Here is a 24,747-nt window from a genome sequence, read left to right as displayed (position 1 = left end):
CCTTATATTCGCAAATTTTATAAATAGAAAATTGTATTTAAAACAAAACCTTTTATTCTCAGATTTTATTGCCCTTTTGGACTAATTGTTTAATGTTTTCATAATATTGCATATTTGAATGAATAAATTTGATAGGTTAGGTGGACATGTGCATAATTAATTAATTGACAAATTTCAAGATAATTAACCTTTCAGATATAGTTGGATATGTGCATGAATAAATTTAATATGTTAATTTTATTATAAGATAATTTTATTGTTCTTATTTTTCTTGGAAATTTAGTATCTTTATTAAGATAAGTAATTATATGTTACAATAATTGTGGCAGGGCACTTGTAAATTAATTTTGTTTATGGAATTTTATGGCACAACAACAAATTATATAATCTATAAAAAGAGCAATTTCTTCCAATCATTAAATTATCGTTATTACAACTGATTATAATATTAATTGTATAAAATTAGTTTGAAATACAAATAATTGAATTTATTTCAGAATAAGTATTATAAATGCTAGGTAGAGAAAGTAATTTATGAATATTTATTGCATTGGGAATAAAAACCATAGAGAGTACATATTCAAAAAAAATAAATAAATAATTACGAAACTTAAGTTCAACAATATCAAATCAAACAATCAAAAAAATTTACTCCCGTCCTAATCTTTTTTCAATCTTGATGTTTTTCACTTTACTGGTTGAAAGTTGAGTGTATAATTAATCGGGTAGATCACAATCATTTTTAAGAAAGTTTTCTTTGGAGAGATACCATCCGTCTCATCCAAAAATGAATCTTGAAATATTAAAATATATTTATAAGGATCTTGAACACTAAATTACATGCAATTGTCAATTATTATTTTAATAATTACTAATACCTTTTTCACCTCACTGACTTCCTGAATATGTTCAATAGAATCTGTTGAGTCCTACAGTTAAATAATTTGCTAAATTAATATAAAGTTAACCACTAATAAAATATTATATTTCAATTATATTTGGGTACTATAATTGTAATAATAACCTGATGGACAATTGAGGAAAAAAATAAAATTTTCAATAGGAGACTTATCATCTGTCACCCACTGAATAGCACAACTGTCTAACAAATATCCAATTCATTATGATATTCATTGGTATGTAGCCATGTTATGCCATCGATCAATAAAGGGAAAACAGTAAATGCAGCGAATACAATGGAATTGTGTAATTGGAAGCACAAAAACTTATCAACTGTACATATGCATTCCATCTGAATTCGCATATCTCGAAAGGTCATTCTACTCATTAATCGAAGTACTTGAATTCACATATGAAGAGGTATTTTTATCTGTTGATGATGATTAGACCAGGTTTCAAGAATTGCCTAGGCTCATTAGACTTGACTTTCTATGTGTTTGATTGTAGAAGACTTGGAAATTTCTCCATGGCAACTCTATAAGCTCAATGTCTGCATTAAAATTGTTTGGCTAGACAAATCAAGATTATTCAGCTATGCTAAACAACTATATGTAAAGAAAGAACAAATTAGCAAGTGAGAAAATGAGAAATACGTACCACACAGATTTCTTTTGATTAGAGATGGGGACATCACCCTCTAAATTATATTCAGAAAACAATCATTAATGATGTTAAACCCTAAAGTAAATATGACATCAATAACAATTAACAGAAACACAAGTACAATTTGGGCTCATTCCCGAAGAGTCCTCTTTGATGTATTGATGTACAAAACTGCACAAGGAATATCAAATATAATAAATTAGTCATTGTTACACCAATGGAATGATAACACATAAAATAAAACCAAGCAAGACAATTTACTCATTTATCAATTTTTCTACAGATAAAAGCATCACCATACTTGGTGATGATTATCTACGTCTATATATATTTAAAGTGTTGATCATCATACTTTTTTTGAATATATTTAAAATAATTGAAAAATCTTTGAAACGTTGGTTTTCACAATCGTTTTGAATATCTTTAAAATATTTGAAAAAATCACTGAAGTTTAGAAGATATCATATTATCCATTATATGTTTGATTTAAAAAATTTCAATGTTGATTTATGAGAAAAAATAATTAATACTATAAAAGTATTGAAAATTTATGAGGGGAAAAAGTTGAAGTGTCTTCTATTTTTATATATTGTATAATAGTACTAAAAAAAATAATTGTTAAATTATCATATTATATTTTACATAATGATAAAGTATATTTATAAATAGTTGTTAGAAGATTAAAAGGCTAGAAAATTCAAATATGTATAATCAACCAACCAAGACATGATAAGAATTAAATGGTTCTTATCTATTTATACGTTTATGGTTTAAGTGATTTTAGGAGGGAAAAAATATTTTGTTGGTTAATATTAACTTTATCTATTATATCTTACTATCCTCTATATTTTTGCTAAAATATTTTTAAAAAATATTTCAATCTTAGTTGAGGGAATAAATTAACTATTTCAATTGAAATGTAGTTGAGAGAATAAATAAATTAATATGATAAAATATTTGTAAGTTTAGGAGGGAAAAGAAGATGAATTGTATAAAATCTTATATATATATATATATTTTAAAAATAGTAATAAATAATACTTATGTTATAATTTAAATAATGATAAAGGATAATCATTAAATTATTAAATTAGAGTTTAGATAAAAGATAATTTAAATGGTTGTTAGATGATTATGACTAAATAACTAAAACATAATAAAAATTAAAATATCTGAAAAATAATAAGAATTAAAAAATCTAAAAAAAAACTTGGAAGTTTGGGAGGGAAAAAAATGTGAAGCTGTATTCTATTTTTATATATATATAAATGTCAATAGTATGGTCTCCTCAATCGGTTTTCACTAACATGTATTTAACAAAAACTGATTAAATGATCGATTTGACGGTCTGTTTGATTTTTGATAGTCCCAGTCGATGGGTATCAAACTTGAGATCACACGCATGAAAAAATCTAGCACATTTTGGACACAATCACATTTGTCTCTCAAAAAAATTGGTTGTTTAAGTTTGAATATATATACACTAAATAACAAAAAAGATACTTGAATTTTCAATTTTAATCTTCCTATTATAAAAAAAAGTATGTTCATGGTTGAAATAATATGACAAGTGATAATTATTATTTATCTTATTTATAAATTGTTGATTTTTGGTATTATTTTTCATACTTCTAAAAATATAATTAATAAATTTCTCAAAAAAAATTGCAACGACCCATTTAATTTAATCATGACATAAAATCATTTTTCCGCCTCTAGAACCCCTCACATTTTGTCTTGGCTTCGTCCCTATCCAATGTAAAAGTTGCACTTCCATAGTACAAGCAAATATGGTGAAAAAATAGTTGACAATAGCCTCAAATAAATTGTTCACCGCCTGAAGTATTTTTTTTATCTGCTTGCCAAATCCAGGAGCTGTTATTTTCTGTCTTTGGAGATAGACTGGGAAGAAGGAATAATACTCCTCTTCCTGGGTTACATATAAGTGAAATGGTTGGAGGATGGTTATGGCTGAATGCTCATTCATCCCATTAGAGAGGCCAAAATGCCCGATGACTTCTATGCTCTGCTAGGGAGGATCCTGGCAGCGAAGAAGGTTGAACAACGAGGCAACCTGAATGCTCTGGCATCGCGTCATTATTTTCCTATCTGTCATTATGTTTAATATTGTTTTGGGCGATGCTGGAGCGCAAACCTCTTGGAAATAGTGGCGCCAGGTAACCAGCTAGGCTATTGTCGAATGGTTTTGTCTTTGTTAGCCATTAGTCTTCTTGATACCTATCTGTCACTGATGCTTTGGATTGATTGCTAAGAACTTTGGGTTAGTCTTCATGAAATAGACAATCTCTTTTTGTCCGTTATGAATGCAAGATTTCTAATGGCTGTCTTGATATTCCCATGAAGCCCACAAAAGTTGCGGAAAGGAATCTGTTGTTCTTGGGTGCTCAGCCTAAACCCAGATGTTGACAAGTGCCGCAATCTTTTTTTTCTATGCCATGGCCGTCCTGAGAGAGATGACGGCCTTGGCTGGTCCAGCTTATATAATTGTTTGTTTTGCTTATAAGGTTTGGTCCCAGAAAAGATACAGTGGGCATCTTCAGTGATGACAGACTCATCATGTTTGGGAACTATTACAGTTATCTTTCTGTTTTTACAATGTTGGACAGTTCTGCTTGCTGTTTCAACTCAGGGTCATAGGCATGGAGGCGGCGAGCAACCACTTTCCAAGATTGCGATTCATAATGTTGTTTATGCTCTTCATGAAAATGCCTCTATCAGGGCCTACCCACTTGTTCTTGGCTTGAAGGTAATTTTTCTTTCAGGCTTTTCATCATACACATGTTAAGCAATATTGTGATTTTCTCTTGGCAGGCTGTAACTGGTCTGCTGCTACCATGTTAAGAATTCACGTGTTCACATGCTTTGTCTTCAGTATCTGAAGACTACCCTATTTGTTTGTGTTTCATTAATAGATAATTCTGATTACCAGAGAGTGGACTGAAAATCACCTTGACATAGTTGGTTATTTGGAAAAATGCGCTCCAGTCTTCACCCTGTTCAGAGTCATCTGCAGACACTTTCAGGGTGGTTCACCAATTGTTTGATCATGGTCTAAGAGCCTCCCCCAACTTCAGCGTAATCTAATGTCTATTCAACAATAAAATGGCCCAGAGAGCAATTCCAAATCACAGTTTACAAGCTGTCTTGCAGATGACTTGGACTTGGATCGGCCTATGGGGCGATGGTAAAAATTAAAACAAAAGATCCCACCCCGTCTAGCTGAGTCTCATTATCCAAGCCTTTTCCTGCATTAGATCCAGCCATATTTGATACATGATCTGAAAAGTTGGTGATATAACTAGTTTTGAATGTATGCCAGGGGGAAAATGCTGAGTGGATAACTGTGGAGCTTCAAAGCCCTGATCCTTCCTGCAAACTTCAAGTGAGATCCATCACACCATCTTTGTATGATGTTTTACTATTTTGGCCTGAATCGTGGTCATGTACGTATCAAAACTGCGCCAAAAAGTTATACAAAGTTGAGAATTAACAAGCTTTCTCATATGGCAGCTCATCAACATGCCTGCCAACTGTTGAACCAAGACAACAAGCTCCTTTTATATGCTCAGCTCCCATAAAGGTATGTTTTGACTGTTATGATAAACCTTCTCTGCTATTGGACTTGACCAGATTATGAATCCATTTTGAATATTATCATCTAACTTCATCTCGTGTTTGATGTATTTATTTTCAGTATAAGTTTGCAAATGAGTCCAATTCTGATTATACAAGTAGCGGCAAAGCGTCTTTGAAATTCCAATTGATCAATCAGCGAGCTGACTTCTCATTTGCACTGTTTTCAGGCGGCTTATTAAATGTTTGCTGCAGTCCCTTCTCTTCTCAGTTCTCTCTCTTTTTTCTTTTTTTAGTTTCTTCTTGTGATACATCAAAAGAATTCACTGGATTTTTATGGTGATCCAAGAGTTACTGAAGTTGACTTGCATATTACTGTTGCAGCCAAAACTGGTGGCTGTTTCTAATGTTGTACAATTTTCAAATCCAAAAGCGCCTGTATATCCTCGTCTGTCTCAAGGGAAGTCTTGGAATGAAGTAAGTTCCCTTTGTTATAATGTTCATCTTTTTTCTTTTTGGCTAGGAGAAGACGTAAACCATTCCAGGACATTCTGGTTTAGAATGCTAGCCTAAAAGCCGTTATCTCCTCACTCACTTAGATTATTGATAGAGTGAGCGCGGAACATTTTCCAAAAGGGGACGAAAGAAGAGAAAAATGTGAATACAAATCTTTCCAGATTATTTGTGTATTTTAGTTTATTGAAGAACTGCAAGTAACCCGCACAAATATGAGGATGATACTAGCTCTGCATGGCTGGATCCATAAACTCTTCCTGTCTTCACACAGATGACAGTAACCTGGACAAGTGGCTATAATATTATTGATGCTGTACCTTTTGTTGAATGGGGTTTGAAGGGAGAGTCTCAGACTCGATCTCCAGCTGGAACGCTGACATTTCATCGAAACAGCATGTGTGGTATGATCTGTGCCTTCTTCATATTATGCCCTTGATTATCTGTCTCGCCTTGTGGGAAAGCAAAAATCTGGAGAATTACTGCTTTCAGAAAGAAAAAAAGAATCTAGAGAACTCCAAATTTGTGCGGGGACCAAGTTAAATTGTTCCCCTTTATATGAAATGAAAATTCACGTTTGTAACAAAGCTCTCTCTTGGTGATGTGTAGGTCCACCTGCACGCACGGTTGGCTGGCGTGATCCTGGTTTCGTACACACGAGTTTCTTGAAAGATTTGTGGCCCAACTCATTGTATGACTCTTGAGGATAACATTGCTTTCCCCATCTTCTTTTTTCCTTTCTTTCCTTTTCTTTTGTGTGTGGCAGTAGCAGGAAGCATTGATAAAGCATGTTGTTGAGCCTTTGATGATCCTGATATTTCCAGGTACACTTACAAGCTCGGTCATAAGTTGTTTAATGGCTCGTACATCTGGAGCAATATCTATTCTTTCAAATCATCCCCGTATCCAGGACAAGACTCGTTACAGCGTGTTGTGATTTTTGGTGACATGGGAAAGGTATAAATCAATGAAATTATATTCAAGAGATCAGAAATATAAGCATGAAATAGTTTGTATCTACCCTGTGCTCATGTAGTCTTGAACAGATATGTTTTGACCTTCAGTTTCCATATTTTCTTCTGTTTTTGAATTTCTTAGATTTGTGAATTCTTTCAAAGCAATAATTTTTGGTACTTCTTTCATTCAGGCAGAGCGTGACGGTTCAAATGAATACAGCAATTATCAACCAGGATCTCTAAATACCACAGATCAACTGATAAAGGATTTGGATGACATTGACATAATTTTTCATATAGGAGATATCACATATGCAAATGGATACATCTCACAATGGGACCAGTTCACATCAATGGTTGAGCCCATCGCATCCACAGTACCTTACATGATTGCAAGGTTTGCTCGCATACTCTCTACATGCTCGTTTTACGTATGGCGGTGTTACAATGTAGATTCTGAAACTTGCATGAAATTTTTCATACAGTGGTAATCATGAACGTGATTCACCTGGGACAGGATCATTCTATGACGGAAATGATTCTGGTGGTGAATGCGGGGTGGTAGCCGAGACTATGTTCTATGTTCCAGCTGAAAACAGGGCTAAGTTCTGGTAAGAGCAAGTCCGTCTACAAAATTTTCAGTCGGGCTGATTTAAAAAACATCAATTGCCACTGTGCAATAAAATGTGTTACTTCTGATGCTAGGATAACCTGAAAGTTCCCGTTGAAACATATTTCTATCTTCTACAGGTATTCAACGGATTATGGAATGTTCCACTTCTGTGTGGCTGACAGTGAACATGATTGGAGGGAGGGCTCTGAACAATACAAGTTCATCGAGAGCTGCTTCGCTGCAGCAGACAGGCAAAAACAGCCTTGGCTAATCTTCATAGCTCATAGAGTTCTTGGGTATTCGTCGTCTGCTTACTACGGTCTGCTAGGCTCATTTCAGGAGCCTATGGGAAGGGAAGACTTGCAGAAGCTATGGCAAAAATACAAAGTGGACATAGCATTCTACGGCCACGTCCATAACTATGAAAGAACATGCCCCATGTACCAGGTAACAATGAAAAATTATGGCTACATTTCATATTATCCCACGTCCATAAATAAACAAATGCTGCTGTTTCTGATTGATGCAGAATCAGTGCGTAAACACCGAGCAATCTCATTACTCGGGCACAGTGAATGGAACGATCCACGTCGTAGCCGGTGGAGGAGGAAGCCATTTATCAGAGTTCAGTGAGTTAAAGCCCATTTGGAGTCTTTTTCAAGATGAGGACTATGGATATGTTAAGCTGACTGCGTTTAACCACTCATCACTTCTTCTTGAGTACCAGAAGAGCAGTGATGGAAAGGTGTATGATTCCTTCACCATTTCAAGGGACTATAGAGACGTCTTGGCCTGTGTTCATGATGGTTGTGAACCTACTGTTTTAGGTTCATGAGAGACTCCATGAACATCCCTCTCTCATTTTACTATTTCTCAAAGACTCGTACTTGTAGACTTGTATTAAGAAATCACTCATACCTTTGCATTTTGAAATATCGTTGAAAAATATGTTTTTCATTGGAATAGAACATTAAGCACACATATATCTAAAATGACCAATTATCAACCGAGCTATCTATCATAAAAAAAAAGATCATTTTCTTTTGAGTTGACCTCATGTGGCAAGTGATGGGAAACTTTTGTCTTATTGACCCTATTCAATTCATTTGTTTCACATGGTTGATCAGAGTAATTTATTTAAAAACTATAAATATTACCTGTATCGGATTTGGAAGCTCGGGGTCTACAGTAATTTTTTACAGCGGCATGGTGGACTCCATTGTAAAGAGGGGCAGAGTTAGGAAATAATAATGGGGTGAGTTACTGTATTTTGATTTGTTCGAAAAAATTTTGTGGAGGTTCGAGAGGTAGTGCCCTTGAATTTTTTTTAGGACAACTTTACAACAATAGAACTTATTGAATGATATTTCAATGAATATTCAAGACAAATTCATGTTAATCAAACACCTTGATACAGTATAAATTATAGCCTACATGTCAGTCTTTGTAATCAAATAAAAACGATATCTTGGAGTCTATCGTGTCTAAAGGTGGCAAAATTTTGTCCGAGTTAGATGACCGAATTTGTCCGACCCGAATTAAACCAAGTTTGGACATAAGTTATATGTCCGAAATTTGGATCCAAACAAAATTTTTTTTGCCTAATTTAAAACTGCATCCAGGTTCAAACACACTAGTTTACTTATCCAAACACTAACCCATATTAGTTTTTTGTCCACTTTACTTGTCTAGATTTAAATCAATATGAGTTTGATCAATTAGGTATGTCCAAAATTCAATCCGATTAGGGTCTGAACATATAAATAATTCGTAAACACATTATATTGTCCGACCTGAATCTAAATCAGAATCGATTTTTTGTCACCTCCAACCGTGTCTCCTTCTAGGTACCTTTTCGAGATTTAATTAGGTACTGCCCCAAATAGTTGGGGTCTTTTTCCGTCGTCTCTGTGGCTGTGTGAAGGCGTTTACTGGAGGAGTAATCCAATAATTTAAAACTGAAGTCAAACTAAAGTTGCACAGGAACCAAACAGTCCAAGTCGTCCCAAGAATTTCCTCTTAACGCTCTCTACAGAATTACAGTCAAATATTCATGAGTTTCTCCAAGAAACCAATCGAAGCCGGATATAGAGTCAAATAGGAATGATACTTGGAATCTAGGCCGGGAACAAGGGTAAGGGATATAGAAACGAGAAGCGCGTGTAACTTCGATGGTATAAAAGTTGGTTTAGCCAAATAAAAATGGTATCTTAGAGTCTATCGTGTCTAGGGGTAGCAAAATTTTGTTCGATCTAGATGATCGGATTTGTTCGACCCGAATTAAATCAAGTTTGAACATGAATTATATGTCCAAAATATGGGTCCAAACAAAATTTTTTTTGCCCAATTTAAAACAAGATCCGGTCACTAGTTTACTTATCCGAACTCTAACCCATATTAGTCTTTTGTCCACTTTACTTATGCGGATTTAAATCAATATGAGTTTGGTCAATTAGGTACGTCCAGAATTAAATCGATTAGGGTCTAAACATGTAAATAATTTATAAACACATCATATTGTCCGACCTAAATCTAAATCAGAATTGATTTTTTGTCACCTCTAATCATGTCTCCTTCTAGGAACCTTTTAGAGATTTAATTAGGTACTACCCCAAATAGTTAGGTTTTTTTTGATTGTCTCTGTGGCTGAAGGCGTTTACTGGAGGAGTAATCCATTAATTTACAACTGAAGTCAAACTAAAGTTGCACGGAAACCAAAAGGTCCAAGTCGTCCCAAGAATTTTCTCTTAACGCTCTCTACAGAATTACAGTCAAATAACCAAGAGTTTCTCCAGAGTCAAATAGGAATGATACTTGGAATCTAGGCCGGGATCTTCGCTAATCAGTCTTGTTAAATTCATGCTCTCAACTCTCTCACTTGTTTCCACTTTGAAGCTTGAAATGGCGACCGCAGCTATGGTGGCGTTGTCAATACTTTGTCTAATGAGCTTGAGTCGTGTAGCCGACGCTCATATTCATGGATTTGGAGAGCAACCACTGGCTAAGATTGATATATACAAAACCACTCTGGCCCTCCACTCATCGGCCTCCATCACAGCTTATCCAAACCTTCTTGGCTTGAAGGTAAGAGCAAACACTATCAGATTTAACTTCGTTTTTCAAAGCTTAAGTTACTTTACAATCATTGATTTCTTGTTTTTTCGAATCGCAGGGTGAAGATACGGAATGGGTAACTGTGAATCTTGTGATCGCTGAACCATCTGCAGATGATTGGGTTGGAGTTTTTTCTCCTGCAAAATTCAAGTAATGCCCACTGTGAACTGCTTAACTGCTCTTCTATACTTGACGGAATTTAGATTCGGTTGAATGGACCGAGTTTATTAACTGCGATTCTAAAACTATTTGAAGTTTTGACCAAATTGATTTTCTCTGTGAGTTTAGTTGTGTGTGTTCTGTCTATCTTCACTGCATAATATAGGATTAGTTTGCAATTTTTATTGTTTCAGAATTTAGAAGAATGTTATTTTGATATGGCAGTTCATCGTTTTGTCCTCCTGTGAATGATCCAAAAGAACAAACTCCGTATATTTGTTCAGCCCCAATAAAGGTTGGTATAATTTCATTTTCATGTTGAGCTGAAAGTTTATTGCACGGGCATTTACGTCGTAACATTACTAATTCTTGTGATTCTGAACATCCTTGTTCTAGTATAAGTACGTAAATTTTTCCAATTCAAATTACACGGCAATAGGCAAAGCTTCGTTGAAGTTTCAGCTGATAAATCAGCGGGCGGATTTCTCTTTTGCATTATTCTCTGGCGGATTATCAAATGTGAGTTTTGATATCTTGGCTGTGCTTTTTTTATTTCAGTTCTTTCTTGCTGTTGACTGCCCAACTAATTGAGTACTGTTGATGATTTTGTAATGTGGATTAATCTTAGACTTGAATATGGCAGCCCAAACTGGTGGCAGTTTCAAATTTCATATCATTTGCAAATCCAAAGGCGCCTCTTTATCCACGCCTTGCTCAAGGAAAGTCCTGGAATGAAGTGAGTCATTTCTATTTGATGGGCTTTTATTAGCAAGTTGATGTTTCCTCTCTATTGACTTTTCATGAATGTTTGGCTTGTGCATCCTTAATTCCTTATTCCTTACACCAAAGTAAATTCTCATGAGGGAATCTCAAAATCGACTTGCCCAGGAGAACTTTGCTAAAAGCTCAAAGATTTTTGATCCCTAGACCTCTCTTTTCATTGGTTGTTCAACCATGTCCCATTTCAAATGGACCACCTTACCTCATTAGTGTGTCCCTATAAAAAGCTTCCGTGTACGTGGTTACTTATTGATGCCAGCTTCAAGAATGGGAACATGTAGAATACAGGTGACCCTGGAGAGACATGAGTCTTTCTAAGAACTTACATGGAGTTATGGCAGAGAAAATAATGAATTATGCTTTGGAATGGACCTTCCTGCATTTGCTTTCTATTTTTTGTTTTCGCTTCCGCAAATGATTTTGCAATTGGTGAAAAATTGGACCATTTGCAAAAATCAATTTGATGGTCAATGCCAAATTGGAAAAAAATAATAATAATAATTTGGCTTGTTAGGAATGTCACTTTAGTACAGAGGATTCAGATTTTTTTTTTTTTACGTATTATACAGATGACTATAACCTGGACAAGTGGCTATAACATAGATGAAGCTGTACCATTTGTCGCATGGGGTCTGAAGGGGGAAACTCCTAAGTATTCACCTGCCGGAACATTGACATTTCATCAGAACAGCATGTGTGGTATGGACCCGTTCTTCTACTAAAGATGGGATATTGAAACTCACCTTACTATTATATTATACTTGATTTGAATTTCATATATCTTCTGTAATTAAATTTTAGCTTGCCCTCTCTTTCCTGGATTACTATGTACTTTCATCACATAGTTTAATCTTACTTTTTGGTTAAAAAAGATTCTTTGAAGTCTTTACTTCTTATAGAAGCTCTTTAACTTTGTGTTAGTGCATTTTCATGTGGGTAGATGGATATTTCTCTTTAACCCTCTTTAATTTTTTGGAGAATTATATCTGAATGTGATTACTTTTTACAAAAGTATGTACAGTCAACTAACCCCAACTGTAGTACAAAATTTTTTAAGTCTTGTTTTTATGTGGAAATGTTAATTAGTAGGCTTGTAGGATAGATAATAGGGTTGCCTTGTTTGCAGGCTCCCCTGCACGAACAGTTGGCTGGCGTGATCCTGGTTTCATACATACAAGTTTCTTGAAGGATTTGTGGCCAAACACTGTGTATGCTTCTTTGAATTTTATCCTTCTTGCGGTATAAAGGCTTTTTATGTTGGACCATATCTTTAAACCATGATCATGATTCTTCAGGTACGCATATAGGCTGGGTAACATATTGTCCAATGGTTCATATATCTGGAGCAAGAGCTATTCATTCAAATCATCCCCATATCCAGGGCAAGACTCATTACAGCGCGTCATTATCTTTGGTGACATGGGAAAGGTCATATTCACAAATCTCTAACAAGGCTTGGCTTTTGAATTGGTAGTAAAGAAGTGAATTGCCTTCCTGTTTTCGTGTAGGTCACATACCAGTTTTTTAAATGTTTAATTTGGGATGCCATCCAGTGCATTCCCTTTGTATGTGGTTAATCTTTGGTGATGAAAATTTTCTATATCTTTCCCTTTGTATGTGGGCATTAGTGCATTACTTCCAGGTTAATATATTTTGAAGGAGAATCTCGCTTAAGACTCGAGCCACTATCAGCATGTCCTTCTTTGCACATTTGCAAAAAGAACTTCTTAGTTAATAAAATAGCTAAAAACTTAGATATCTACTCTGGTTATTCAAATGATTGACTGTTCCCTGCCTTTTGTCTTGTTACCTGTGAGAACCAATTATAGGGTGGTTGGTGTCATCATTGTCAACAAAAATATGGTTTTCTGAGTTCTTGTGGCTGATGATATGTAAAGGATTTACATGTATCTTAATGTTGTTCAGGCAGAGCGTGATGGTTCAAACGAATTCAGTGATTATCAGCCAGGTTCACTTAACACTACTGACCAACTCATAAGGGACTTGAGCGACATCGACATTGTTTTCCATATAGGAGACATAGTGTATTCTAATGGATACATCTCACAGTGGGACCAATTCACTGCCCAGGTGGAGCCCATTGCGTCAACTGTTCCTTACATGATTGCAAGGTTTGTGAACTTGTTCATGGACCATTGCCTTGTACTTTTGAAAGTGATTTTAGTATCTACCTTTCTTTTCAGGTAGCATAATCTGTTGTATTTCTTCTGCAGTGGCAATCATGAACGTGACTGGCCAAATACTGGATCCTTCTATGACACTACAGATTCAGGCGGGGAGTGTGGCGTGCCTGCTGAAACCATGTTCTATGTTCCGGCTGAGAACAGAGCTAAGTTTTGGTAACATATGTACACTCTTACAAGATAGCTTTTTAGTTAAAAATCTAAACAGTATTATTAACTACTGACCATAAGTGGGCAGGCTTTCTTTATGGTTTTCCGAAAATTGTGAATTGGGGCAAGCCTGCAGAAAAACACACACAAACGGACATTGTAAAAGAAACAGGAAAACAAAGAGATAATGACCAAAGAAATGGTAGAATGAAGAGAGAAATCCAATCCCAATTATTCATTGCATGTTACTCTGTAGATTGTGAAATCGCTCCATCCCTTTGTATTCTGTTTTCCTGTCCAAAGTAGAAGAACAATCTCTGTTATCTCTTGCAGACTAACCCTCTTGGTCCCTTTGAACATTGTTTTATATTATGATTCACAAAGCTGGATCTCCTTTTCTAATATCGTATGTCCTGAACATTATTTGAAATCTAAAAAATGCGCAGGTATTCAACCGATTATGGCATGTTCCATTTCTGTATAGCTGACACTGAACACGACTGGAGGGAGGGATCGGAACAGTATAAGTTCATTGAACGCTGTCTTGCATCTGCAGACAGGCAGAAGCAACCTTGGTTGATCTTCGCAGCTCATCGTGTACTTGGATATTCCTCTGACTACTGGTATGGCCAAGAAGGCTCATTTGAAGAGCCAATGGGAAGGGAAAGCTTGCAAAGGCTATGGCAGAAGTACAAGGTGGATATTGCATTTTATGGTCATGTGCACAACTATGAAAGAACATGCGCCATATACCAGGTATGGTTGATCACCTGAAAGATTGAGAATTACATCTTAATGCACTTCGAGTCATTTTTCTTACTGTTGAGAATTTAAGGTAGAGTAAACCTCTACTCCCCTTTTTTACCTTGAGAGAGGGATGTTTTCGTTGCACGTCAACTATATTTGTTGTGCAAAATGAGCATAACTAGCTATATAATAGTACACACAACTTTTTTAGTGAAAACTTGAGTGATTTGCTAAAGCTCCGCCTCTCTGGACTGTGGAGTTAGTTGATAATTGTTAGAATATGTATAAATAATGTGAAACATCAAAACCCAAAAGGCTAACTTATTGAATTGAATGACAAAGTAACGAAGATTAACATGGTATAGGAGCCCCCAATTTGTTGCTGCCTTTGTGTAAAAGTACCCTAGTGTTGGGTCTCGTTTGTTGTGCATGTGTTGGACCATTGGATAGGGCATTTCGTCCATGTCGCTATTCCGGGATCCAGGGGGCAATACGTTCGATGGAACAATTTCTTAGATGTAGCACCGCATCCCCAAGGATTAGGCCCGCTTTTTACAGGTCAGTGGAATCTTTATGCTCAAAACCCCGATTCAAGTAGTCATTTATTTGGTACTTCCCAAGGAGCTGGAACTGCCATTCTAACCCTTCTCGGTGCACTATCCAAAAAAGTGAACTTATTGTGTTGAATGACAAAGTAACTAAAGTAAGTAATAGCAAGTGATTTCATGCCACGCCTTTAATCTTTTGTCATTTGTGTATGGTGCAGAATCAATGTGTAAACGAAGAAAAACATCATTATTCCGGCACCGTGAACGGAACAATTCATGTTGTGGTGGGTGGAGGAGGGAGCCACCTATCAAAATACAGTGATGTTGTTCCAAATTGGAGTCTTTACAGGGATTATGACTTTGGATTCGTCAAGTTGACAGCATTTGACCATTCTTCACTCCTCTTCGAATACAAGAAAAGCCGCGACGGAAAGGTGTATGATTCCTTCACCATTTCACGCGACTACAGAGACGTTTTGGCCTGCGTACCCGATGGCTGTGCAGCAACTACTTTGGCAAGCTGACCAAAAAAGAATAATCTTTGTGATTAATTATATTATTTTTTTTAATACCGCAGAGAAAATATGTTTGTAGTTGGAATCGAACTTTAAACACACATATGTCTAATCCAACCGAGTCGCCTCTCGTTGGTAATTAATTATATTTGTTATGATAATGACATAAGGGTTCCACTCATCACAAGCTTAATAATGTTCTTCTTGATTGTTTATTCATAAAGTAGTCGACTTTTTTTTATCATTGATTAAATCTTCCCATGGTGGCTTCTTTGAAAACCAAGTTGCAGTGTTAAATCTTGTTTTTTAAAATGTTTTTTAAGATGGCTAGCCATCATAAATAGTAGGAATGCACATGATTTTAAGCGAAAATGAAAATGAAAATAATGGGTCTCTTTAGTAGTGTGTTATGTTTTGACATCTTGCGAGTGAGGCGTGTGAGTTGCAGTGATCAAAGAATGTTTGTGAGTTGCAGTGATCAAAGAATGTTTGCCGTGTTATCAAAAACTAATGTTTGACGTGTTATCAAAAACTAATGTACGTGGTAAAATTTGATATTTTTCATTGATATATAAATTAATTTTTTTGTAATAATAAAAATAAAATAATAATATTGACTAAGGGCACAATTAAAAAAATCTCGTCAAGTAAGCTCTTTTGCATCTTTGGGTAATCCAATCCAGATTAGAATACAAAAATGTAAATATTTCATAAACACGGTATTGTAACTGTTTTTTTTCCATCCCTACGTAGATGCACGCTGGGGACCTTTTTTTCTTCCTAATAGCTCATAACTGACCACACCTTGAATTTTATTCTTAAAGTTGTTGTCTTCTTGATCATTGATCAATCAATGGCCCCCACGGTGGCTGCTTTGAAAACCAAGTTGCAGTGTTACCTAACCTTGTATCCTTTAAATACAGAGGCAAGGCAAGTCTCGTTGCTAAACCCCAAAAATGGCAAGATTTATGGGCCTCAAAATGTCGATGCTGGTGCTCTTTCTGTGTTTAGCGAGCTTGAATCATGGTCTGGTGGTGGCTCACATTCATGGATTTGGGGATCAACCACTTGCAAAAGTTGATATATACAAGACCATTCTTGCTCTGCACTCCTCAGCCTCCATCACTGCCAAACCGCTCCTTCTTGGTTTGAATGTAAATTGCAAACAATCTTTGATTATTCCTTTGGAAGTATTTAGCTGCTTTGTGTTAGTTTGAAAGGGCAAGTTTTGGGTCCTAATGACTTGTTTGTTATTACAGGGTGAGGATTTTGAATGGGTAAATGTGAACCTTGTGCACCCTGAACCATCTGCAGATGATTGGGTTGGAGTTTTTTCTCCTGCAAATTTCAAGTAATTTCCTTACCATATCAACTGCTTAGCCGTTCTGTCTAACTGGAATGGGAATTTACTGGGTTGAAAACAAATTTTATAAAGTAACTTGGGTTCTAAGAGAAGAACAAAAAAAAGTTTTGGTTGGGATGGTGAGTTTGACTACGATAACTACTTCTAAATGTGGTTGGTCGCAAGTTCAACTCTCGCAGAGCTTTATGGAGTCAACTATTCTTTGTGGGCTTCAGTCTCATTCTCCTTGCACAGGCTTTGGCCTGATCTTACCTGTCGCCTTGAGTGGATTGGGTTGATGACCCGAATTTAGAGCTGTCTCAACTGTCTGATGGTCAGAATTCTCCGTTATAAAAAAAAAATGGTTGAAATGTTGGATTTTTTTTTCTATGAGTTCAGTGGTAGAATCAAAGTTGTTTTCTTTCTTGCATATTTATTTTTGATCTTTCAGAAACTAGAAGAATGTGGTTTTGATATTTGCAGCTCATCAACTTGTCCTCCTGAAGACGACGACTATATCGAAGAACCATATATATGTTCAGCCCCTATAAAGGTAAGGTTGCTGTGATTTTATTTTTCACGTCGAGCTGAGAGTGTTAATAGCTTATTGTTATTTTTCTAACCAGTATGATTATGCACTTTGTTGTTCTAGTATAAGCACGCAAATTTTTCCAATCCGAAATATGTGAAAACGGGCAAAACTTCCTTGAAGTTTCGACTCATAAATCAGCGGGCAGATTTCTCCTTTGCATTATTTTCAGGCGGGTTGTCGAATGTGAGTTCTGTTACTTTGGCTTAGCTAATGTTACTGTTTTTCATCTTGTTATATAGATTTGATGAGTTTGTAATGTGTGGAACTGTGGATTGATTGTATAATTGAATATGGCAGCCCAAATTAGTGGCAGTTTCAAATTTCATATCGTTTGTGAATCCGAAAGCACCTCTTTATCCGCGCCTTGCTCAGGGGAAGTCATGGGACGAAGTAAGTCGGTTTTACGTGATTGAAATTTATGTTTCACCTTCATAAGCTTCTCATGAATATCTGGTTCGTTGTGCGCCAATGTCTTTCCTCCATGTTTGGCTTCTGCAGATCATTTGATTCAGGCAGTCAATGGCTTTATCTTATCTTCTGTTCATATTTTTCTAAGAATGTTACTTTCATACCCAATATTCAGATCATATTTTACATGTATCACAGATGACTGTCACTTGGACTAGCGGCTATAACATTGATGAAGCAGTACCATTTGTCGAATGGGGAATGAAGGGGGAAACTCCTAAGCGTTCACCTGCAGGAACATTGACATTTTCTCGGAACAGCATGTGCGGTATGGTTCATTTCAACTATCTATGGTGCAGCTAGCACCTGCACTGTTCTTGTGCTTGATTTCAGTTTGACATGTCTTCTATAATGAAATATAGCTTTGTGCTTTCTTGCCTGGACACCACCCATGTACTAGTCTTGTTTCATAGTTTGTGCTTGGGCAGATTCGCTGAGATCGTAATTTTTAAGAAAGCTTTTGAATGATTTGTCAGTGTATTTCTGTTTGAATAGATGGATTTTCTCCTTTGCAGGCTCACCTGCACGGACAGTCGGCTGGCGTGATCCTGGTTTCATACACACAAGTTTCTTGAAGGATCTGTGGCCCAACTTTGAGTATACTTCTTTGAATTTTTGCCATTCTCACTCACTATATAAATATTCTTAAGCTCAGACCATAACCTAGGCTGTGATGATGAATTTTCAGGTACACATACAGGATGGGTCATATGTTGTCCAATGGTTCGTATGTCTGGAGCAAGATTTATTCTTTTAAATCATCCCCATATCCAGGGCAGGACTCGTTACAGCGTGTCATTATCTTCGGTGACATGGGAAAGGTAGGAAAGCTTTGCTCTTGCGCGGCACTGCTCTGTGTTCATGGAGGGTCACACACACATACTAGTTGTGTTATGTTCAGTTTTGAGTTTTTGCGCTCAATAATTATTTATCTTTGTGTCGTTCAGGCAGAGCGCGATGGTTCAAACGAATACGCTAATTATCAACCGGGTTCGCTGAACACCACTGACCAACTCATAAAGGACTTGAGCAACATTGACATTGTTTTCCATATAGGAGACTTACCATATGCAAATGGATACATCTCGCAGTGGGATCAGTTCACCGCGCAGGTGGAGCCTATTGCGTCGACTGTGCCTTACATGATTGCAAGGTTTGTGATTTTTGCTCATGACAAGAGAGTTTAGGAGGTAGTTTTTGGTTCAGGTCTATGCATACATGATCGATTGTACGTCTTCTGCAGCGGCAATCATGAACGCGACTGGCCAAATTCGGGATCTTTCTATGACACTGATGATTCTGGAGGGGAGTGTGGTGTGCTAGCAGAAACTATGTACTATGTTCCTGCTGAGAACAGAGCCAACTTCTGGTAAGTTTTTAAGTCTTGTCTGATAGCTTTTTGTCGGAATTCTTGCAGAATAATCTACTTGAAATCTGAAAAATGCACAGGTATGCAACTGACTATGGGATGTTCCACTTCTGTATCGCGGACTCGGAGCATGACTGGAGGGAGGGAACAGAACAGTATAGGTTCATTGAAAAATGTCTTGCATCTGCAGACAGGAATAAGCAGCCATGGTTGATCTTCATAGCTCATCGTGTTCTCGGATATTCATCTAACTACTGGTATGGTCAAGAGGGTTCATTTGAAGAGCCTATGGGAAGGGAAAGCTTGCAGAAGCTTTGGCAGAAGTACAAGGTCGATATCGCATTTTACGGACATGTACACAACTATGAAAGGACTTGTCCTGTTTATCAGGTTTGCCTAATAACCTTACCTTATAACCCACCAGAACCCAACCTATGAACCAAAACTTCCAAACCGATTCTAAGTTCTGGTTTATTTGTTTTGTGGTGCAGAGTCAATGTGTGAATGAAGAAAAACACCATTATTCTGGCACTGTGAATGGAACAATTCATGTTGTCGCTGGCGGAGGAGGGAGCAACCTCAACACGTACAGTACTGTGGTTCCCAATTGGAGCCTGTCCAGGGATTCTGACTATGGGTTTACTAAATTGACAGCATTTAACCATTCTTCTCTCCTCTTCGAATACAAGAAAAGCAGCGATGGAAAGGTTTACGATTCCTTCACCATCTCGCGCGATTACAGAGATGTCTTGGCCTGTGTCCATGATGGCTGTCAGGCAACTACTTTAGCATCCTAAGTTGATAATGCCAGAAATAGCCTACTGATGTGTACTAAAAATAAGAACATCAAGTTCAATGTAAACTCGTTCCGTCGAATAAAACTAAGGCGTGCCTCAGAAGATGTATTCACAAAATTTCATCAAATGGTGCAATTGAGGGCAAACCAAGCCATCCATAGGAAATCACATAGCTGTAGGCATGTACAAAGTTTCCGCAACCAAACCGGTTCGGGGACTTAATTACATGCTGGCAAGGGATTACAATAGAAAATGTCAAACCCAACTCATACTTCTCTCAATGGTATATTGCCAGTGGATTCAAACGCATGTGAGAAGCTTGCTAGGAATTACTGAATTAAGCACCAAGCCAACACCAGGAAGGGTGATATTGTTTTGCCATAGATAATGATACACCAGCTAATTAGTGCGAAAGTGACCATCAACCAACCATTTCGGTGTCACAAGGTTTGTGTTCTTGATCATCTGATGGGTTAATGGATGCAAGCAGATCATTGACTTTCAGAGGACAACGCCGAGCTGCATGCTGGAACATAATCTGCAAGTTTAAATTTAGAGGTCTTAAGGATTGAAAAGGCTTTCAAATGATACCATCAAAGAACGTATAGGTGAGAATGGTAAGAAGTCCCAAGGCACAAAATAAAAATCAAAAAACAGAAAAAGGCACAAAACAAAAATAAAAAAACAGAAAACGAAAGAAAGTGGAAAAACCGGGGAACAACAACTTTCAAACAAATTGCATTTTCCACAGTCCAAATTGCCAGTTACGGCATGATAGTTTTGAAAACAAGACAAGATAAATAAGAAACTAGTCCCAACCTCATATGCATTTTACATCATTATATTTTTTTTTATAGAAGAATCAACTGACTTACAGATATATAAAAGGCATTCACCAAAGCTTGGACATGCCAAGAAATAAAAATCACAAAGCAATTGAAGAACTAAAATAGATATGTGACATTGTGACATTTTTTTATTATAGAGCCATATGAAGAAAGGTGAAAGAATATTGGGTAGTTGTGCTACAACCCTCGTACTATCTCACACAATTTAGGTCATTCCTAAGTCTGGCATCCATATTTAACAAGGATGTACTGTTTACTGAAAATTATAATGCGGACACCTTTCTCCTTACCTTGGAGTAACTATCTGCAAAAGCACGTGCACGATTGGCCTTCCCGAGATATTGCAAATCAGCCCGCTCAAGTTTCCCTTCCACGAAATTCAGACCTCCCTCATTAATAGCAAAGCGTAACAGACTTCCTGAATGCAGGCCTGACTAAAGGATAAGGGAAATATACAGATGGTAAGGAAATTGATGCGTAAAGATATGTTATTGAAGAATGAATTTTTAATCGTATCTAAACCTTTTGAATCATTTCTCCATCAAGGCAGCCAAATACCACAGGAGGATCATCTGACGTAGTTAGTTTTCCATCATCTTGTAGGTCCAAAACTGCCTGATTGCATCAGAAAATATATCTTTATCCATCAATTAAATACAATATACGTTAATGCATATAGTGTAACTACATATTCGCACACAATATTAGTTATGATTTTATACCCTTCAAAGTATCCTTTGCTGATGTAGACTCATGCGTACATAATAAGGTCAAAATTGAAGAATCATTATGGTTAAGACTTTAAGACAGACTAGATAATCTAAGCAGTGATCTGCTTACAGATAAAATACTTCAATGAATAGAGCACCAAGGGGTGCCACCCATGTACAGTCACTAAAGCAAAACTTAAAGAGTGATTGAACCAAGGGGTGACACCATGTACAGGTACTACTAGTTAGGAACATTCGACCATCAAGATTTGATTTGCCACTATAGAAAAACAAAAAAAAAAAATCCACCATCTCCCTTGACAACCCAAAGGAAGGGTATGCAAGACAAGTCACGTCAAATTACCTGTTGTTGGTTTGGAACTTGCCCGTCACTATTTGTGTCAATTACATATTGACTACATTTGTCATCCTTCCAAACTAAAGCTAGTGGTGTATTTCCCATTTGATAATGCGCATGCCTGAAAAAGGATAATAAAATTTTTAGAAAGTTACTTAAGTACAAGCAAACAAAAAATTTTAAGTCAATGCTCACAAGAAAAAATAAGAACAAAAGCTCATAATTCGCTGGAATATAGAATTACATTGAACATTGTTTCAAAAAAAAAGCTATCCTGAAAACTCCACATAGAGGATTAAAAAAAATTAATTTAAAACAAACTCATCCCATAAGGCCAGTAACTTGTACACTTCCTATGCTGAAAAACTATTATAGACTATACAGTAAAGTATTATCGATGCAATTGAAGCCATATAGAGGTTATTAATGGCTTCTGCCAATCAATGTATTCAAAGTTAGAACATGGTGCATTAGCTTAAGAAAATTGATCTTAACACCCGTAAGGGCCAAACATTATGTTTATTTTCTCCACTGAAATTGGAGCTAGATGCTATAAATGTACTTCTTAATGAATTGAGTTTCTCCCTCTGAGAGCCTCTCTAATAAACTCCTTTCTTCATTCAGAAAAAGAAATTGGAAAACAGCAACATTTAAAGGAATTAATTCTGGTATAGGGTTTGTAATTTTATGGATAACAAAGCATGTATCTTTTTTTGAATGGAAAATTTTATTAAAGCACCAAGGTGATGCAGCCCAGAAAGAGATAATGAAGCACATATCAAGCTCAATGCAACCCTGCTTATGACAAGACAAACACATTGACAACTCCAGATTAAAACAGAAACAGGCACACATTGACAACTAGTGATATCAATAACTATGAGCTCGAAAGAGACATGCAGAAAGAGACTCTGAACCCGATGGATGATTTATAAAATTGTTACGATCTAAAACCAGCATTTTACTTTATTGAGTCAAACTGGGGTCCTTTCTTTTGGAGGTGGCAAGCACAAGATGGAAAACTACAAGATCTACACCTACTAGATTTAGAACAGGCATCATGCCAGTTTCATGAAAATGGCATAGGTGCCTACTTAACAGCACATTTCAAGCACCACATGTAAAGAGTTCATTGCATTGGAACTGCAATCTATAAGATGCATTTGTTGATCGGATACAACAATGGGCATTTCTCTATACTTAAAATGTACGAAATTGTCACAGAATAATTTTTCACCAAAGAAAAATGAAAAGGACTTAATTAACCTTAACACATTTCACACCTTGAAGAAAAAAGGGTCTTACTTGTTATAAAAAAGCAGGCCATCCTTGACATAAGGTACTTCTCCCGAATATGCGGCATACAGACCATTTTGATCACAATTGTATACTGGAATAACACTGAATCTATACTTGTGATAATGTGAAGGCGGATCACAAGCCCCTGTCTCGCCGAGCTTCGAGTTCAACCAAAAAAGTCTGAACTCAGCGGTGCAGTCATACAGAGAATAGCCTCGCCAGCAGACCATGTCAATCACATAGTAGGTTTGATCTAACTGCACATCACAACCAACTTTCTAGTTACGAAAATACACCACAATGGCAGTGTTTGTAATGATATGCAATACCTCATGAAATATGCAATCGAGGATGCAGTACAGCTGTGCAGGCCCAGATGCATCTCTCCTCCTCGCCCCATTAGGTAAAGCAGAAGGGAACCGATGCAATATAGAACCATTTCGTAACCTACTAACAGTAGCTCCATTAGAAGAAACAACAAAGCATCGCTTTCCAGCAGGCCTTGCAAATACAAACCTACAGAACACAACATCCATTGCGAAAATCATAATCTCCTCTTGCAAGAAACCAGTGACACTTCAAAATGATAGAGGGAATCCATAAAAAGTGGATACTGGTGAAGAGACTCTAATGCTCTATTCCACCAACCATTTCAACTACTCTTTTCATTCAGTCAAGGCTCAGACATGTATGATAACGATGGGATCCCATAAACCCTAGCCATGAATTTAGACTTAACTACCAATTCAACAAACATCCATTAGGGTATGTTTGGTCATTCATTCGCAATTCACAGGATTCTCAAATAAATACGTTACTACACTGACTTCCACGTTAATTCAACTAAATCCACCTAATTGCATACATTTATCACAAAATTAAACGTTCACTAGACAAGTACAAATTACTCGTTCGAATTAGAATTGAACAAAGCCGAGATTAAATGCAAAAAAGTAGAGAGCAAAACCAGTCTTGGCTCAATCGATCGGGGACGTCAATCATCCACTCTGGGAGCATCAGCTGCCTCGCGAACCACTTGCGAGCCTCAGCTCCTTTGAGCCGTGAAGCCCGACTTACATCGAGGTCTTTCACAGTTTGTCCTGATTCTTCTTCTTCGCGTAGGTATTCATATGCAGGTTCGATTTCGATGTCAAGTTCCGGTCCCGGTTCCGATTCAGGACTTTGGTGTGATTGGAGGGAAATCACAGTGGAAGCTAAGCAGCGGGCATGGAGTTGGGCGTCCCGGCGATTCTGCTCTTGACGCAGCAGCGTCAGATCCCTCCGCCGCTGTTGATCCGAGATTGCCGCTCGCTTAATCGGACGGCGGTGGTCCGGCGGGGACATTTTTCGATTGTTTTGGGATTGAATGCCTCTCTGGGCTTTCAACGAACCGGTTTCTACTTTATAGGTAAAACCGTAACCAAAACGATGGCGGTTCAGTTTTTCAAAGGTCAGCAGAAACGGTGCCGTTTAGTGTAGTTCCCAACGGGATCATTTTAGGAGCCTCT

At 36.9% G+C, this 24,747-nt stretch overlaps 4 protein-coding genes across 6 annotated transcripts; 3 read left to right on the top strand and 1 right to left on the bottom strand.

Moving 5' to 3' along the window:
• The first annotated feature begins 4,004 nt into the window (after positions 1–4,004).
• Positions 4,005–8,195, top strand: LOC119985050 (probable inactive purple acid phosphatase 27). The gene is made up of 12 exons (XM_038829211.1): positions 4,005–4,330; positions 4,904–4,989; positions 5,095–5,164; positions 5,279–5,401; positions 5,542–5,634; positions 5,945–6,074; positions 6,280–6,361; positions 6,495–6,627; positions 6,818–7,023; positions 7,112–7,237; positions 7,377–7,686; positions 7,769–8,195. The coding sequence occupies exons 1-12, from the start codon at positions 4,127–4,129 to the stop codon at positions 8,072–8,074; spliced, it is 1,869 nt and encodes a 622-aa protein (XP_038685139.1). The 5' UTR covers positions 4,005–4,126; the 3' UTR covers positions 8,075–8,195.
• Positions 8,196–9,955: 1,760 nt separating this feature from the next.
• LOC119985047 (probable inactive purple acid phosphatase 27) lies at positions 9,956–15,602 on the top strand. The gene is made up of 12 exons (XM_038829207.1): positions 9,956–10,323; positions 10,412–10,503; positions 10,738–10,807; positions 10,909–11,031; positions 11,156–11,248; positions 11,862–11,991; positions 12,419–12,500; positions 12,588–12,720; positions 13,219–13,424; positions 13,527–13,652; positions 14,093–14,402; positions 15,160–15,602. Exons 1-12 carry the CDS (start codon positions 10,099–10,101, stop codon positions 15,463–15,465), a joined length of 1,896 nt encoding a protein of 631 aa, XP_038685135.1. The 5' UTR covers positions 9,956–10,098; the 3' UTR covers positions 15,466–15,602.
• Positions 15,603–16,393: 791 nt separating this feature from the next.
• Positions 16,394–20,151, top strand: LOC119985048 (probable inactive purple acid phosphatase 27). Its single transcript, XM_038829208.1, has 12 exons — positions 16,394–16,610; positions 16,716–16,807; positions 17,282–17,351; positions 17,451–17,573; positions 17,688–17,780; positions 17,997–18,126; positions 18,374–18,455; positions 18,547–18,679; positions 18,806–19,011; positions 19,102–19,227; positions 19,308–19,617; positions 19,719–20,151. The coding sequence occupies exons 1-12, from the start codon at positions 16,413–16,415 to the stop codon at positions 20,022–20,024; spliced, it is 1,869 nt and encodes a 622-aa protein (XP_038685136.1). The 5' UTR covers positions 16,394–16,412; the 3' UTR covers positions 20,025–20,151.
• Positions 20,117–24,626, bottom strand: LOC119985049 (snurportin-1). 3 transcript variants are annotated; one of them, XR_005465032.1, is made up of 7 exons: positions 24,207–24,626; positions 23,569–23,755; positions 23,246–23,517; positions 21,947–22,061; positions 21,395–21,487; positions 21,163–21,302; positions 20,117–20,562 (listed from the first exon to the last, which is right to left on the bottom strand). XR_005465032.1 is itself a non-coding variant. In XM_038829209.1 (7 exons), exons 1-7 carry the CDS (start codon positions 24,581–24,583, stop codon positions 20,446–20,448), a joined length of 1,305 nt encoding a protein of 434 aa, XP_038685137.1. In that variant the 5' UTR covers positions 24,584–24,626; the 3' UTR covers positions 20,117–20,445. The 3 variants fall into 3 exon arrangements, 2 of the variants coding, with proteins under 2 accessions (XP_038685137.1, XP_038685138.1); XM_038829209.1 differs by having other exon boundaries at positions 21,163–21,306; XM_038829210.1 differs by having other exon boundaries at positions 20,131–20,562; positions 21,163–21,306; positions 23,246–23,496.
• Positions 24,627–24,747: the final 121 nt, after the last annotated feature.

This window comes from Tripterygium wilfordii, chromosome 19, assembly GCF_013401445.1.
Source record: "Tripterygium wilfordii isolate XIE 37 chromosome 19, ASM1340144v1, whole genome shotgun sequence".
Taxonomy (NCBI): domain Eukaryota; kingdom Viridiplantae; phylum Streptophyta; class Magnoliopsida; order Celastrales; family Celastraceae; genus Tripterygium; species Tripterygium wilfordii.
Note: the sequence above shows the minus strand (reverse complement) of the source record. Positions and strands in the feature narration are given on the sequence as shown.

Coding starts and splice junctions, on each gene's coding strand:
- LOC119985050 (XM_038829211.1), top strand. CDS start 4,127: ATGACAGACTCATCATGTTTGGGAACTATTACAGTTATCTTTCTGTTT. Junction 6,628..6,817: donor TTTTTGGTGACATGGGAAAG/GTATAAATCAAT, acceptor TCTTTCATTCAG/GCAGAGCGTGACGGTTCAAA. Junction 7,024..7,111: donor GTACCTTACATGATTGCAAG/GTTTGCTCGCAT, acceptor TTTTTCATACAG/TGGTAATCATGAACGTGATT.
- LOC119985048 (XM_038829208.1), top strand. CDS start 16,413: ATGGCAAGATTTATGGGCCTCAAAATGTCGATGCTGGTGCTCTTTCTG. Junction 18,456..18,546: donor GATCTGTGGCCCAACTTTGA/GTATACTTCTTT, acceptor ATGAATTTTCAG/GTACACATACAGGATGGGTC. Junction 19,228..19,307: donor GAGAACAGAGCCAACTTCTG/GTAAGTTTTTAA, acceptor AAAAATGCACAG/GTATGCAACTGACTATGGGA.
- LOC119985049 (XM_038829209.1), bottom strand. CDS start 24,583: ATGTCCCCGCCGGACCACCGCCGTCCGATTAAGCGAGCGGCAATCTCG. Junction 23,756..24,206: donor GATCGATTGAGCCAAGACTG/GTTTTGCTCTCT, acceptor TGTGTTCTGTAG/GTTTGTATTTGCAAGGCCTG. Junction 23,518..23,568: donor TCGATTGCATATTTCATGAG/GTATTGCATATC, acceptor TTTCGTAACTAG/AAAGTTGGTTGTGATGTGCA.
- LOC119985047 (XM_038829207.1), top strand. CDS start 10,099: ATGCTCTCAACTCTCTCACTTGTTTCCACTTTGAAGCTTGAAATGGCG. Junction 11,032..11,155: donor TCTCTGGCGGATTATCAAAT/GTGAGTTTTGAT, acceptor TGAATATGGCAG/CCCAAACTGGTGGCAGTTTC. Junction 13,425..13,526: donor GTTCCTTACATGATTGCAAG/GTTTGTGAACTT, acceptor TTTCTTCTGCAG/TGGCAATCATGAACGTGACT.